Genomic DNA, 16509 nt, shown 5'->3' with positions numbered 1-16509 from the left:
CCTCGGCCTCCCAAAGTGCTGGGATTACAGGCGTGAGCCACCCTGCCCGGCCACCCTTTTTTTTTTTGAGAGAGGGTCTCACTCTGTCACCCAGACTGGAGTGCAGTGGCACAATCTAGGTTCACTGCAGCCTTGACTTTCCAGGCTCCAGCAATCCTCCTGCCTTAGCCTCCCAAGCAGCTGGGACCACGGGCACACACCACCACATCCGGGTGATTTTTGTATTTTTGGTAGAGAAGGAGTTTCATTCACCATGTTGTCCAGGCTAGTCTTGAACTCCTGACCTCAAGCAATCTGCCCACCTTGTCCTCCTGAAATGCTGGGATTACAGGCTTGAGCCACCATGTCTGGTCCATTTGTATCCTTTTAAAAGCTTCTGTAATAAACTAGTGACTATGAGTAGGTGTTTCTGAGTTCTGAGCACCATTCCAGATGACTTAACCCAAAGGAACAGGTGTGAGAACCTCTGCTGTATATATCGTTAGTAAGAAGCACAGGTGACAACCTGGAATTGTAACTGGAGTCTGAAATGGGGTCAGTCTTGTGGAACTCAGCCCTTAACCTGTGGAATATGCACTAAGTCCAGGTCAAGTGTCAGAGCTGTAATGTAGGACACTGAGCTGCTCTCAGCGTAATGTAGCTGAAATGGAGGACATTGAGCTGCTTTCAGAATTGGTTGGAAAACCCCTACGTGTCTGGTGTCAGAAGTGAAAGGTTCTGCAAGTCCTGAGTGTTGTGAATGAGAGTATAGAAGGAAATAGGCTTCCCCGCTATACAGGGAGGATGTGGGTGGAGTCATAGAAGGAAACCTTGGCTTTATGTTGGTAATTGTTAAAGCTGGAGGTTGAGCACATGGGAGAATCTTAATATTCTTCTCTTTAGTTATGTAACTGAGATTTTTTTCAAAGAAGGGAAGAAAAGTGTAGTATTATGAAAAAGATCTGAGAAGAGCTCTTAGATTAAAAAATTTGATTGCTGAAATCAAAATGGAAGAGTTGGAAAATTAGTACATTTCACAAGGGAGAAAAAAAGATTTTAAGGAGACAGAATAGAAGATCCCTGAAGAAGGTCCAACTTCCAAACAATAGGTGTCCTGGAACAAGATGACAGGGAATAAAGAGGAAAATATGATTAAAGAAATAGTACACAGGAATTTCTCAGCTCTTACAAGCTTAAACCTCTAGAAGTAAGGGACCTATCTACAGGACTTGAGCAACAGGAAGTACCTGGACATGCTACTATGGAATTTTAGATGCATCAAGAATAAACAGATATGGCTGGGTACTGTGGCTCACGCTTGTAATCTCAGTACTCTGGAATGCCAAGAAGGGAGGATCACTCGAGTCCAGGAGTTCCAGACCAGCCTGCGCAACATGGTGAGACCCTGTTGCAACAAAAAGTAAAAAATTAGCTGGACATGGTGGCACGTGCCTGCGGTCCCAGGTGCTCAGGAGGTTGGGGAGGGAGAATTGCTTGAGCCTGGGAGGTTGAGGCTGCAGTGAGCTATGATCGTGCCACTGCACCCCAGGCTGGGTGACAGAGCGAGACTCTGTCTCAAAAATAAAAACAAACAAAGTGGAGCACAAGAGATACTGTCTTTAGCTATATGAAGCCAAGAACATCAGTATTGAGTATATTATTCTTGTTATAATAATCTAATAGAGGATCTACAAGTAGTAATGTAAGAGAGGAAAGAGTTATATTATAGCAGGAAGTCAACAGATAAATATCCCAAACATAAATCAAGAAATGGCAAAAGAACCATAGTACTGAGCCCTGTGGAAGACTCTCCAGAAGAAACTGAAATTCAGATCGGGTTCCCTGTGTATACGCAGCATTTGGCTCCAGCTCTATCACTTAGGAGCTCTGCAACCTTGGCAATGACATGGCTTTTTCATGCCTAATTCATCAACTGTAAAATGGGGTCATATCTACATTATGCAGATCTTACATTAAAATATTAACACATGTAAAACATGTAGAAGAATACCTGGCATTTAAAATATGATTAATAAAAATTTTGACCAAAATTAATAAAAATACACTAAGAAAAAAGTAATAAATGCTAGGTGATACTAGCGAAACAACCTAGAAGAAAAATGTTATGATAAACCAAGAGCAAAAGAATGACAGCCACGCCTAGGCAAGCTGACCGTGTGGGTGCTCACCTCGCCCTGCACCCCTGCTCCTGCCAGGTAACCCAAGACTCCCTCAAGTTCTGGCCGCCCCTGATGGAGCTTTCCCAGTCACTCCTGGTATATGGGGACCAGTCCTGGACTCCCGGTTCTGGCCCCTGCCCACCCACCTCTGTTAGCAGATGGCTGACACATCACTAAAGCTGCCCTCCTCCACAATCAGTGACTTCGGTTAGGGCACCTTCAGACCCTCGGGCACTATGGTCATGCTCCCTCAGGTAAGCTCTGGTTTGTCATGAGAACTCTTCACATGAGAACCCTACTGTCAGTTCCAGATGGGAGGCCGCATGCTCCTGCCACCTTTCCTCTCTTGCCAGTAGGTTCACCTCCAGGCTGCCATCACCTCTCACTCAGACACCTGCCACCTGATGGACCTGCCACTTTAAATGTGTCCCCACGCTGCCCCTTCAGCCGCTCAGAGCAGCTCAGCTCTGGCCAGGTCTTCCCCTCCTCTATAATGCCCTACAGAATGCCACCCATGTTCCAAGGAGGCCCCAAATGAAGGGACAATATCAGGAGCTCTCACAACTCCCTCCCAGGGCCCCTTGGGCGCATCCCTCAGGCCTGGCTCAGGAAAGCCTCTCTCTGATCAGGGGCGCTCCCCCACAGCCACTCTTGAACACTGTCATTTAATGGACTTGTCTTGTTGTCCCTGTTTAGACTCCCAATCCCTGCAGGTCAGGGCTGCAGAAGTGGTACTGGACCTCTGTCTATATGCCACACAGCATCTAGAGTGCCCCCCAACAGTCAGCTCCCCACAGGGATGGCCGGAGACAGTGAGGAAGGCGGGCCACGCGGGGCAGGGCAGGCATGGCTTTCCCCCATTCGGAATGCTGTTTCCTTTGGCAGCCATTCCTTGCATTTGGTATGTTTGGGACCAGCAGGCAACAAAATCTTCACCTGCTCTTGAACAAGGCCTCTCTTGCTACTTCCTTTCCTCGGGTGGTGTTTTTTGATGCTAAGTATAAGATGTCATATTTCATCTCTGCTGCATGCCTTGGGGATGGGAGCTGCTACCTCTGCCTTGAAGGTCTGCAACTGCCTGATGGTAAAAAGGACCAGGAAGGTAATCTACTTTCTCCCTTCACCCACCTCTCAGGCCCTCCAGCTCTGCTCGGACAGACCCTAACAGGGACTGCACCAGCTCCCGAGATGCCCCACAGCCCCGTGGAACACAGTGGAGCAGCCCAGGAACAGATGTTTCCCCAAGGCCGTTCCCCAAAAGCAGTCAAAAGTGGCCCCTTCTACTGTGCACTCCATGGTGGGAGAACTCATGGTAGGACATTTGACTGGTAAGTCTCTTATCAGGCCAGATTCTGTCTTCCTATTGTGTTGGCTTACTTGTCCTGACCTTTGGAAACCGCAGAACAAATTTTACCTGTTGTATGTTAACCATTTAAATGGTTGAATATAGCTATAGAGCTCCCTTTACAGCTCCTTTCCAGACACAGTAAAATGATCACAATGGCCTCAGATACCAGCATGTCAGGATAGGAAGGACAAAACACAAACTCCGATTCATGGGCTTCTACATACCCCCAACCAGGCCGGAGTCCTGCCCAGGGTCTTTCAAACTGGAGTTATGGTTGGGGCAGGAAGAGGAGGGAGGCATGGGGTACAGAACTCTCACTCCATTAGGGAGGAGGCTGCAGAAAGGGATGCATGGGCACTCCCTATGGAGGGAGGAAACAAAGCTGAGGGGAGACTGAATCCCTAAGGCCCTCAGAGCTGCCTGGTTGCTGCCTGCCCAAGGACTGCCAAAGTCCTCCTCAACTCTGTGAGCCACTTCCAGGACCCCCTTCTGCAAATTTTTTTCTTTTTCTCTTCTGGCTGATGCTAAAGATGGGTTTCTGTCCCTGGCAATACCAAGGGTCCGACAGCCAATCCCAGACCCAGCCTGAAGGATTTTTCATTAGAGGCTGGTCTACTGCTCCGATTATTTCACTTAGTCCAACCAACGTTCCTGAGCACTAATCGTGCACCAGGCTCCAGATGTTAGAAAAATGCAAAGATGGAAAAGGCATGCTGTCTACTATAGTCACAGGCTTAGAGCACATAATTAATAATTAAGAGAACACTCGTTCCACCGGAAGTCATCTTACAAGTCAGTGGTATCTAAAGATCTAAGATGAAAAGAACAAAAGTTAAAATTGTCCAGGTGCAGTGGCCCACGCCTGTAATCCCAGCACTGTGGAAGGCCAAGGCAGGAGGATCACCTGAGGTCAGGACCAGCCTGACCAATATGGTGAAACCTTGTCTCTACTGAAAATACAAAACTTAGCCAGGCGTGGTGGCACACACCTGTAGTCCCAGCTACTCGGGAGGCTGAGGCAGAAGGATCACTTGAATCTGGGAGGCGGAGGCTGCAGTGAGCCGAGATTGCATCACTGTACTCCAGCCTGGGTGACAAGAGGGAGACCCTTCTAAAAGAAAAAAAAAAATTGTCCTGGTTAATGACAACTAGGTTGTCAAGATGACTGGATTTTTAGCTTCTTTTAAATGACTACGCCACAAATACTACAGAAAAAAGGGGAGCAGGGAGAGCAAGGACGCAAAAGCTAAAACTTATCACAATTGTGACAGCAGTGGCAATATGACCGTGGTGGCTATTTTCGAACACAAATACAGTCATTGCTGATGGTATGGCAAATGCTCAAGTTGGAAATATGTGGGACACTATCTAAAGATCAGCAGCCTCCAGTGCTACAGACTGAAAAGGCTGGGAGGTAAACATGATGCAGAGGAAAACTGTTGCCCAGCTGGGCTGTCCAAGCAGGGTCTGGGATGGACCCTGGCAGAGCTGGGTCTTCATTCATGATGGGACTTGTGGGGTCACAGTCCAAAATGTTTGGCAAACAGTCACTGCCCTTCATCTTTACTCGATACTAAAAGTGGTCAAACAAGGGAAGTCCTCTGGCTCACATCTCAGTTCTGAAGACCTGCAAATATGTCCTCCAAAGGCCCCTGAAAGACCTGAAGGCCGGGGTTCACAGGGCCAGCATCAGTGACGAAGGCAGCGTTTACCTGTGATGCTGATGGGCGCATCTGAAAGTGCAGATAGCAGCAGTTTATGGACCGCTGTGAAAATGTTGGGGATGAATAGGCCTTTTCACTGCCTCCTCCTCTCAAGCCCCTTTTGTAGGGAGATGGAGGAAGCAACAAAGGAGAGATTTATCACCATGAGCCCGTTCAGCAGCTGTTTTCTTGTTGTTCCTTGTTTAACTTCTCTCAGGAGAGAGCAGAGTTATCTGTGCAGCTAAGCAGGTGTTTCAGGCAGGTGATTTTGTTTCCATTAACTTTATTAAATAGTAGACCAGACTGGAGGGTTCAGACTGGAGGGTTATCTCATGCACTTGGGAACTCCCGCCCCGTGCCTGCGAAATTACTAGGTGTGTGCTTGAGAGGAATGTTATATGCCGCTCCCTGTTGCTTTCAGCATCTTCAAATCTCTAACTCTAATAGGAAGCAGAATTTAAGAGCCACAGCCCATCCCTACCCTGCGACACCCAGATCTTGTCTGCTTTAGTAATGTGTTAGAGACACAGTCAAGTTGGAGGCTTTCGAGTTCTCAGGAGAAAGAAGATGAAGAGAAGTTTGACACGTCAAAGCCCAGCTCTATCAACCATCGCATTCATGACTCTACTCATAGTCTCATGTTACAAGCAACTGCAAGAGAGTTTCACATAAAACATGGAAAAAAAAGTTTGTTTGGTTTTTTTTTTGAGACGGAGTCTTGCTCTGTCGCCCCGGCTGGAGTGCAGTGGCCGGATCTCAGCTCACTGCAAGCTCCGCCTCCTGGGTTTACACCATTCTCCTGCCTCAGCCTCCCGAGTAGCTGGGACTACAGGTGCCCCCTGCCACCTCGCCCGGCTAGTTTTTTGTATTTTTAGTAGAGACGGGGTTTCACCGTGTTAGCCAGGATGATCTCGATCTCCTGACCTCGTGATCTGCCCGCCTCGGCCTCCCAAAGTGCTGGGATTACAGGCGTGAGCCACCGTGCCCGGCCAACAAAGTTTTTAAAAAAAATAAATTTAGGCTGAGCACCGTGCTCATAGCTGTAATCCTGGCTCCTCAGGAGGCTGAGGCAGAAGAATCGCTTGAACCTGGGAGGCGGAGGTTGTAGTGAGCTCCACTGCACTCCAGCCTGGGCAACAGAGTGAGACTCTGCCTCAAACAAACAAACAAACAAATAAATAAATAGCGCAAGGCCCCCTGAACCTATACATTTAACCTGAAGGTCTGGGCGAACTTTATTCTCACGGGGAAGGCAGGCATGCAGCACGTGCATCCCGCACTACCGTTGTGTTGCTTGGTAGAGCAAGGAACTTGTCTACCCCTCGTCCAGCCTCAGCTGCAGACAGCCACCATTCACCCGGGGGGCAGAGGAGAGCAGCACGCTTCTCCATCCTGAAGCCTGTGTGCCACCCCAGCCCTTTGGTTACCTTCAATTTTCTCCTGCTGTAGAACCATCGCCACAGCGCGCGAACATGCGCTGCCACATTTCTTTCTCTTTATCCACGTAGTCCCTGTAATCGCTGGAGAGGGAAATACACACTCATTAGAGGAGGTCTGTGTTTGGAGGAGGTGACATCTGGTGGCTGGAATTTTCCACTCACATCCAGAAACACTGAAAATTCATCAGGACTCAAACTGAATGGGGAAGGATGGAAGTAAGCTGGAGAAGTGGGGAGGCAGGGAAAGCTCCCACAGCTGGCCAAGGAGCGAAGCCCCTGGACAAGAAGCCCGTAATTGGAAAGGATGGCCGCCTTGAAGGGCAGGTGCCTCTGGCCATGAGGCTCCAGGCTGAGTCTCACCAAGTGACCCCACACCCTCAGCAGCCTCTAACCTCTCCTGATTTTCTCACTAAAGAATGACCAGATCTGACAGGATACTTCTAAATACCACAAAGGAAATTGCTGGCAAGTCCTAAAAGGCTTGAAATGTAACCTAAGAGATACTCACATCTTAGACACTGATGCCAAGCAAGATTTAACTAGCAATCTGGACTGAATGTTTAATATTAAGACAAGTAGAGAATTTCACCATTACAGAAGAACATATACCTTAAAAGCCATGTACCTATTACCAAGTGATGGAGTTATGGGGGACTCCTCTCTATACGTAGATATTTTCAAGGGTTTCTACAATGAACACAAAACTTCTATAATGAGAAAAAATTACATCACGACAAGACTGGTGTGCTTCGTCATGTGGGTAACAAAGAGGTCAATCTATGGGTACGAGTCAGACCCGAAAGGCCCGTTTCTGGTTGCACGAGGACCTACAAGGAGCCTTTCTGCACTTGGTTAGGAGCAGTGGTTCTTGGTGGAGCACGCAGGGAAGAGAACACCAGAAGACTCTTTTTAAGTGACACCAGGGCCGGTCACAGTAGCTCGTGACTGTAATCCCAGCACTTTGGAAGGACAAGGTGGGGGGATCACCTGAGGTCAGGAGTTTGAGACCAGCTTGGTCAACATGGTGAAACCCTGTCTCAACTAAAAATACAAAAAAAATTAGCCAGGCGTGGTGGTACACGCCTGTAATCCCAGCTACTTGGGAGGCTGAGACAGGAGAATCACTTGAACTCGGGAGGCAGAGGTTGCAGTGAGCCGAGATCGTGCCATTGCACTCTAGCCTGGGTGACAGAGGGACTCCATCTCAAAAAAAAAAAAAAAAAAAAAAAGAAAGAAAGAAAAGAAAAAGTTATACCCTCCCGCCTCTCTAGGGGGTGCTTATTTGCGGCAGGGGAAACAGAAAGGAGGGCGATGACGGTGATGTATAGTTTGGCAGTCTGTCCCACCTGCTTGCTGGGAACTGCTGGTGCAGCGCACTGCTAAGCACTTCAGAAACCCAGCTGCAGAGGGGGCTGCCTCCTAACACTCTGTGCAACACCGCCAGACCATTCTTTACCCAGGTGGACAGACCAGAGTCGCAACCCCACCCATCTCCTCTCTTCATGCTCCTGCAAACACAGCTCACCTAGCCAGTTTCTTCAGCTCGTTATTGATGTCGTGATTTAAGGGTTGCTCCTTCTGGGCTCGAACTAGAAAATCCCGGGCCTTTTGATACTCAGTCAGGAGAAGACAAGCCTGTCCCAAGGAGAGAACTTTAAAAGCACAGTTAGAAAAGATAGCATCTGGCTGGGTGCGGTGGCTCACGCCTGTAATCCCAGAACTTTGGGAGGACAAGGTGGGCAGATCAACTGAGGTCAGGAGTTTGAGACCAGCCTGGCCAACATGGCAAAATCCCATCTCTACTAAAAATACAAAAATTAGCTGGGCGTGATGGTGCACGCCTGTAATCCCAGCTACTTGAGAGGCTGAGGCAGGAAAATTGCTTGAACCCAGGAGGCGGAGGTTGTAGCGAGCCAAATTTGCACCACTGTACTCCAGCCTGGGCGACAAGAGCAAAACTCTGTCTCAAAAAAAAAAAAAAAAAGACAGCATTTATGCAGTAGCTGAGTTGAGCACTCCTATTACCTTTTTCTGGGTGTTTATTCCCAAGTCACTGGCTTCCAACTCACCTGTCCACACCTGAAGAGGGCCTTGGCATTCTTTTGGTCAATGATCAAAGCTTGCTCTCCATAGTGCAGGGCTATGGTGGGTCGGTCTAGCTTCAGGTACGTAAAGGACAGGTTCAGGAGAACAGGAAGCTTGGCGGCCTCCACCAGGTGCTGCTCTTCAGAGGGTGCTGATCGCCGGCGCAGAAGCAGCAAGGCCTGTGCAGAGGCAAGGCAGACGGTCAAGAGGATTAACAGCCTTACCTACAAAACCCTAAGCAGTCCACATACAAAAACTATCAGAACTAAAAACTGGCTGTTATAGGTTGTAAGACACAAGAAAGATCAACCTAAAAAGTCAGGCACATTTCTTTTTTCTTCTTTTTTTTTTTTTTTGAGACGGAGTCTTGTTCTGTCACCAAGCTGGAGTGGTATCAGTTCACAGCAACCTCCGCCTTCCGAGTAGCTGGGACTACAGGTGTGCACCACCATGCCTGGCTAATTTTTTCATATTTTAGTAGAGATGGGGTTTCACCATTTTGGCCAGGATGGTCTTGATCTCCTCACCTTGTGATCCGCCCATCTCGGCCTCCCAAAGTGCTGGGATTACAGGTGTGAGCCACCACACTCTGCCAAAAGTCAGGTATATTTCTGTGCTCTAGCAACGAACAACCCAAAAATGATATTAAGAAAACAACTCCATTTACAATAGCATCAAAAAGAATACCATAAGTAGCAAAAAACTTAAAACAAATGATACACTTGCACACTGAAAACTACAAAATGTTGTTGAAAGAAATTAAAGATGGCCAGGTGCAGTGGCTCACGCCTATAATTCCAGCACTTTGTGAGGCCAAGGCAGGCTGATCGCGAGGTCAGAAGATCGAAACCATGGTGAAACCCCATCTCTACTAAAAATACAAAAAATTAGCCGGGTGCGGTGGTGTCGCCAAGCTGGAGTGATCTCAGTTCACTGCAACCTCTGCCTTCCGAGTAGCTGAGACTACAGGTGCGCACCACCATGCCAGGTGGTGCACACCTGTAGTCCCAGCTACTTGGGAGGCTGAGGCAAGAGAATGGCATGAACTCGGGAGGTGGAGCTTGCAGTGAGCTGAGATGGCGCCACTGCACTCCAGCCTGGGTTACAGAGTGAGACTTCATCTCAAAAAAAAAAAAAAAAAAAAATTAAAGTTGATTCAATTAAAATGGAAAAACATCTCATGTTCATTAATTGGAAGACTTAATATTAAGATGGTAATATTTCCCCAACTGGTCAACATATTCATGCAACCCTACCAAAATTTCAACATCCTTTTTTGTAGACACAGACAAGTTGATTAGATAATTCATATGGTGGCCAGGTGCGGTGGCTCACGCCTTTACAATCCCAGCATTTGGAAGGCCGAGGCAGGCAGATCACCTGAGGTTGGGAGTTCAAGACCCGCCTGGCCAACATGGTGAGACCCCCATCTCTACTAAAAATACAAAATTATCTGGGCGTGGTGGCAGGTGCCTGTAATTCCAGCTACATGGGAGGCTAAGGCAGGAGAATCACTTGAACGTGGGAGGCGGAGGTTGTGGAGAACCGAGATCATACCACTGCACTCCAGCCTGGGCGACAGTGCCAGACTCCAGCTCAAAAAAAAAAAAAAAAAAAAAAAAAAAAAGTCATATGGAAATTCAAGGGACCCCGAATAGCCAAAATACTCTTGAGAAAGAACAAAGCTGGAGAACTCATATTTCCCAATTTCAAAACTTACTAAAAGAAAAAAATAAACAAAAAATGAAACTTCTTAAAGCCACAGTAATTAAGACAGTGTAGCACTAGCATAAGGACAGACACGCAGATGAATGAAATCAAACAGAGTCCAGAAATAGATTTATATATCTATAGTCAACTGATTTTCAGTAAGGGTGTCCAGACCTTCAATGGGAGAAAATAACTGTCTTTTCAACAAATAGTGCTGGGACAAGAGGCTATCAACATACAAAAGAATGTTTACCTCACACTAGATGTAAAAATTAACTGAAGTGAAGCATAGCCCTAAAAGTAGAAGTTAACACTCCAAGACTCTGCACTCGATTCGGCAGCACGTATGCTAAAAACTGGAAAGACAGGGAGAAGATCGGCATGGCCCCTGTGCAAAGATGACATGCAAATTCATGAAGCATTTCATATTTAAAAAAAAAAACTATCCGACTTTAGAAGAACACATAGGTGTAACTTTCTGTGACCATGGATTAGAAAACAGTTTCTTAGATATAACACCAAAAGCACAAATAACCAAAGAATTAGACTTCATCAAAATATAAAACTTTTATGTTTCAAAGGACACTACCAAGGCAGTGAAGAGACAGCCCACAGAATGGCATGGAGCATTTGCAAAACCTATATTTGTTGAGGGTCTAGTATCCAGAGAACATCAACAACATTTACTCCTCAGTGTAAAGACAAACGACCCAATTTTCTGATATGCATAGACTCTGAATAGACATTTTTCCAAAGACAGACAATAGTCATTAAATGCATGAAAATATGTCCAATGTCATTAGTCATCAGGGAAATGGAAATCAAAACCACAGTGAGACATCACTTCACCCCCACTAGGATGCCTCACTTTAAAAATATAAAATAAGTATTGGTGAAGATGTGGAGAAATTGGAAGCTTCGCACATTACTGGTGGGAATGTAAAATGGTGCAGCTGTTGTAGGAAAGTTTGGCAGTTCCTCAAAAATCTTGACAGTTCCCACATGATCCAGCAATGGCACTCCTAGGCACATACCCGAGAAAACTGAAAACAGGCATTCACATGAGAACTTGTACATAAATGCTCACTGCATCAGTCATAATAGTCACGAAGTGGAAACAATCCACATGTCCAGCTGACGAATGGACAAAGAGCAGCAGAGCCATCCAACAGAAAAGCAGCCTCACAAAAGAACGAGGGACTGGGCACGGTGGCTCATGCCTGGAATCCCAGCACTTTGGGAGGCTAAGGTAGCGGATCATCTGAGGTCACAAGTTCAAGACCAGCCTGGCCAACATGGTGACAACCCGTCTCTACTAAAAATACAAAAATTAGCCAGGTGTGGTGGTGGGCGCCTGTAATCCCAGCTACTTGGGAGACTGAGGCAGGAGAATTGCTTGAATCCAGAAAGCGGAGGTTGCAGTGAGCTGAGATCATGCCATTGCACACCAGCGTGGGCGACAGAGACTCCATCTCATAAAAAAAACAAAACACAAAAAAGAATGAGGTTTGTACATGCTACAACATGGATGAACCTCAAAGACATGCTAAGTGAAAGATGCCAGCCACAAAATGACAGATATTTGACAATTATAGTTACACAAAATGTCCCGAATAGGCAAATCCATAGAAACAAAGGAGAACAGAGGCTATCTGGGGCCAAAGAATTGTGAGTTTCATTTCGGGGTGAGGAAAATGTTCCAGAATTAGATAGTGGTGATGGTTGCACAACTTTGTTAATATACTAAAAACCACTGAATTGGACACTTTAAAAGCACACATTTTATGGCATGTGAATCATATCTCAACAAAAAAATAGTAAAACAATAAAAATGGGTGAAGGCAGAGCCTGCACTCCCTGGGACTCCATTTGGAAGGTGCAAGTAGAATGGAAGAATTGGAAGGCCAGGAGCGGGGAGCTCACACCTGGAATCCCAGCACTTTGGGAGACTGAGGTGGGCAGATCATCTGAGGTCAGGAGTTCAAGATCAGCCTGGCCAACATGGAAACCCTGTCTCTACTAAAAATACAAAAAATGAGCTGGGCGTGGTGGTGAGTGCCTGTAATCCCAGCTACTTGGGAGGCTGAGGCAGGAGAATCGCTTGAACCCGGGAGGCGGAGGTTGTAGTGAGCTGAGATGGCGCCAATACACTCCAGGCTAGGAGACAGAGCATGACTCTGTCTCAAAACAAAACAAAACCAACCAACCAACAAACAAACAAACAAAAAAACCCAAAAAACAGAAGAACTGGAAAATGTGTCCGGAGATGGCAGCACAGGCAGAAAGTCATGAGCCTTCCTTGGTCTTCCCTTCCATCTCTAAACTCTGGGCATTCACCAGGCAAGTTCACATCAACTGTCTCCACACCTACCGAATGGATTCGGGTCCCGTTCACATCACAAGCTGGAACCTCACGCCTGAACTCTGCTCTCATACCCAAATGAAATTGTGAAGCCAGTTGTCACCTGGAAACAGTTTTCTACAGGCCCGCTTACCTGCTCATTCCCATGAGTAATCAAAATTGAAAGTAACACATTCATTTCCCAGTTATTCCTTGGTTTAAAATTTTTTCTCATACCAGGAAGCTTCAAGTAATTCCCTTCTTCTGTTTCCTTGATCTCTTATATATACAACTTCATCAAGTCTAACCATCCATTTTGTGGAAGTACTTCCAGAGCTTTTTCTTCTATTTGCACAACTCACAACTGCTTTAACACATTCCTGGATCCCGTTAACAGGCTTAGGCGCAGCACACCCAGCACAGTGCCTAACATGAAACAGATCCTCATTAAAATGAAGTTTGTCATTTGACATGTCCTGCACACAGTGGTGTGATGGTACATGTTTAATAGCCAGCTCTCGGGGGGAGGCGGAGCCCTGCTTTGTAGCATTTGCCTATTCCTGTGCTGTAAATATTCCTACCAGAGCTGATTTCAAGCTACCAAAGTGACATTAACCAGGGCACAAAACTCCTGAAAATTTTACAATTGAAATTTTGAGTTTTCACGAGCTCCAGCACAACTACTACCTCTTCCCCGAATATGACTTTGATCAACCACACTCTTCCTCAGTGGTTCCCTGCCATCCACTTCTTCAAGTCCAAATCCACCCACGCATATCTGAATGTCTTCCTGAATGTGGCCGCCTCCTATGATTCCTTAGATGTAACCTATATTTCTGACTAGGAATCTACCAACTGTGGCCTGAATAGGTTCTGATCACTTCCGTACCTTTGCTCATCTTTTTTCCTGCTGAGAGTTTATGGTGGAAGGGACAAGACAGCGCTCAGGGACCTCTTTTATAAGGCCACTAACTCCATTCATGAGTGTTTCATCCTCATGACCTCATCACCTTCCAAAGGCCCCACCTCCTAATATCACAGATGATTAGGTTTCAACATACACATTTTGGGGAGACACAAACATTCAGACCACAGATATTGGTTAGCTGTTGGAACTGCATTTTATCTCCCTAGATTCAAATCCCTTGAAAGCAGGAACCCCAATACTTCTTGTGTGACCCAGAAAATGCTGAGCAAAAGGTGGAGACACAGTGGTGGTGACAATGTTAGTCCGCTGCTCCAAAGACTGAGAAACTTTGCACTAGGAAAAGACATGCAAAACCTCTAGCTCAGCAAGGCAGGCTCCACACACATCCCTACTTTCTCCATCCCTAAGGGACTAAGACAGGTAGTACTCCAACATGAGCAAAGGACAGGAAAAGGACCAATAAACCAAGGGGTCAGGGTGGGTGGCAGTGTGGTGACTTCGCAGAGTGGTGACAATGTAAAAGGGACTGATCTGCCCCTCAGAACCTGGAAAGACCTGGGAACCGATGGAACCAGGAATTAGAGCTATCTGGTGGGGCTGAAAAAAGGAGGTCAGGCAAAATGTTCCCCCACCCTCATTGCGCCATGTGTCCAGATGGCCTCAGGAAACACGAGGTCTACTTTCTGGGAAAATGGAACCAATGAGGCCCTTGACTTGGGGGCAGGCTGGAGCAGACGGAAGGAAGGTGAGTATACTGGTAATGGGGCTATGAAAGGGAATCTCAACACCAGACAGTGAGAACCTCTGTCCTGCAGCCCTGCTCGGCTCCCAGAATGCTGGTCCCTCGGCATGTGCACGGCGCAGAAAGAGGAGGACTCAATGGACCCTGAGAAAACACCTACGCACTCTGACGTGTGCAGTCTCTCTTTCACCACACTGACACCTGCCCCACCAAGTACCTGGAGTTCCCAATCAGCTCTGTGATGTCTCTTTTAAATCTTAGTGATCAAAGATCACCAGCCATTTGAGGAAAGCCTCCGTGAAAGAGGGGGCCTCCTGTCTCCCAGCAGCTGCTCTCCCTTCCTTCATAGTAACAGGACTTTTTTTTTTTTTTTGGCCAGGAATATGTACAACCAGAATATAGATATTTGCTAGCCTTCTTTGCAGCTAGGCAAGGCCTGGAAAAGAGGTTCTGGAAAACATAATTCAGTAGAAGTGTCATATGACAAGAACCTTCCTTAACAGAGCTGTACATGTCCCCAGCCTTTCTTTCCTTCTGCTGCTAGAACTCAGAGACCCTCATCCTGGACTACAAGGCCAGAGTCCCACCCTAGAAATGAGAACTGGGTATGTGAAAATGTCTGGAGCAGAGTCACCAACTGGCCCTGGCTTGCATACCTCTACTCTAACCTTTTACATGAGTGAGAAATAAACCATCTTTAGGTCATTGACAAACTTAGTGCAAAAGGACACAGTCCCCAATATGTAGAAAAACCAAACAGAAAAAGAATGAGATTAAATTATCATCAACAGTCTAAACATATGAAATAATATAGTCATGAAACAAGAACAGAATGCTGGGGAGGGGAAGAACAAAAAGCCCTTCAATTTCCTAAAATTTATTTTTTGTGGAGATGGGATCTTGCTATGATGCCCAGACTGATCTTTAACTCCTGGCTTCAAGCCATCCTCCCACCTTGGACTCCCAAAGTGCTGGACTTATAGGTGTGAGCCACTGTGCCTGGCCCCACAATTTTAAATGAAAAATTCATCAGAAGAGGTGGCCAAAAGTCAAGGAAAGCTTCCAGACAATGACACAAACAGGAGAAAAGATGGAAACTAGTTTGCGTGGGTAGGGACAGCCAGAAGCTCAGTGCAGGAGGTCTGATAATAGGAGTTCCAGAAAAAGATGGCAGAGGGAACAAGAGTAAAGTATCAAAGAAATAACTCAAGAAAGTTTCCCAGAGTGGAGGAAAAGTTTCCTGAATGAAAAGATACACCATGGGCTCAACACAAATTTTAAAATACATACACACAGAGGCACATCACTGTAAAATTTAGGAACGCTGGGAAAAATGATCTTCATCTCTACAGAGGAAAAACACAGGTCACGTAGAAAGGAACAGGAACCTAAGTGGTAATAAGATTTTGTTGTTGTTGTTAGCTTTGAGCTCAGAACAAGACTTTTTTTTTTTTTTTTTTTTGAGATGGAGTTTCACTCTTGTTCCCCAGGCTGGAGTGCAATTATGCTGTCTTGGCTCACTGCAACCTCCACCTCCCAGGTTCAAGCAATTTTCCTGCCTCAGCCTCCCAAGTAGCTGGGATTACAGGCACCCACCACCACACCTGGCTAATTTTTGTATCTGAGATGGGGTTTCACCATGTTGGCCAAGCTGGTCTCAAACTCCTGACCTCAGGTGATCCACCCGCCTTGGCCTGGCATGAGGGTTTTTTAAAATGAGGTTTTTCTTAATGGCTGCTCATGGAAAGTAGGGAGAAAGACAAAAATCTGTTTTTTTGCCAGGCGCGGTGGCTCATGCCTGTAATCCCAGCACTTTGGGAGGCCGAGGTGGGTGGATCATGAGGTCAGGAGATCGAGACCATTATGGCTAACATGGTGAAACCCCATCTCTACTAAAAATATAAAAAAATTAGCTGGCGGGCACCTGTAGTCCCAGCGACTTGGGAGGCTGAGGCAGGAGAATGGTGTGAACCCGGGAGGTGGAGCTTGCAGTGAGCCGAGATTGTGCCACTGCACTCCAGCCTGGGCGACAGAGCAAGACTCTGCCTCAAAAA

The 16509-nt window shown here is 46.6% G+C and overlaps 2 protein-coding genes across 4 annotated transcripts in view; one reads left to right on the top strand and one right to left on the bottom strand.

Moving 5' to 3' along the window:
• The window catches only part of TRIM50 (tripartite motif containing 50), a 98450-nt gene that overhangs the window by 62895 nt on the left and 19046 nt on the right, over nt 1–16509 (top strand). The window lies entirely within an intron of this gene.
• FKBP6 (FK506 binding protein 6, 36kDa) overlaps nt 1–16509 on the bottom strand; it is a 36530-nt gene that overhangs the window by 16250 nt on the left and 3771 nt on the right. For all 3 annotated transcript variants that reach the window (XM_011930365.1, XM_011930360.1, XM_011930375.1), the window contains 3 exons: nt 8719–8913; nt 8175–8284; nt 6638–6730 (listed from right to left, as the gene is read on the bottom strand). In XM_011930365.1, the coding sequence (XP_011785755.1) occupies nt 6640–6730; nt 8175–8284; nt 8719–8913 (396 nt within the window). In that variant the 3' untranslated portion in view covers nt 6638–6639. The remainder of the gene's footprint in view (nt 1–6637; nt 6731–8174; nt 8285–8718; nt 8914–16509) is intronic.

The sequence above is a fragment of the Colobus angolensis genome, unplaced genomic scaffold (assembly GCF_000951035.1).
Source record: "Colobus angolensis palliatus isolate OR3802 unplaced genomic scaffold, Cang.pa_1.0 Scaffold120, whole genome shotgun sequence".
NCBI lineage: Eukaryota > Metazoa > Chordata > Mammalia > Primates > Cercopithecidae > Colobus > Colobus angolensis.
This window is presented reverse-complemented; position numbering and strand designations above follow the sequence as displayed.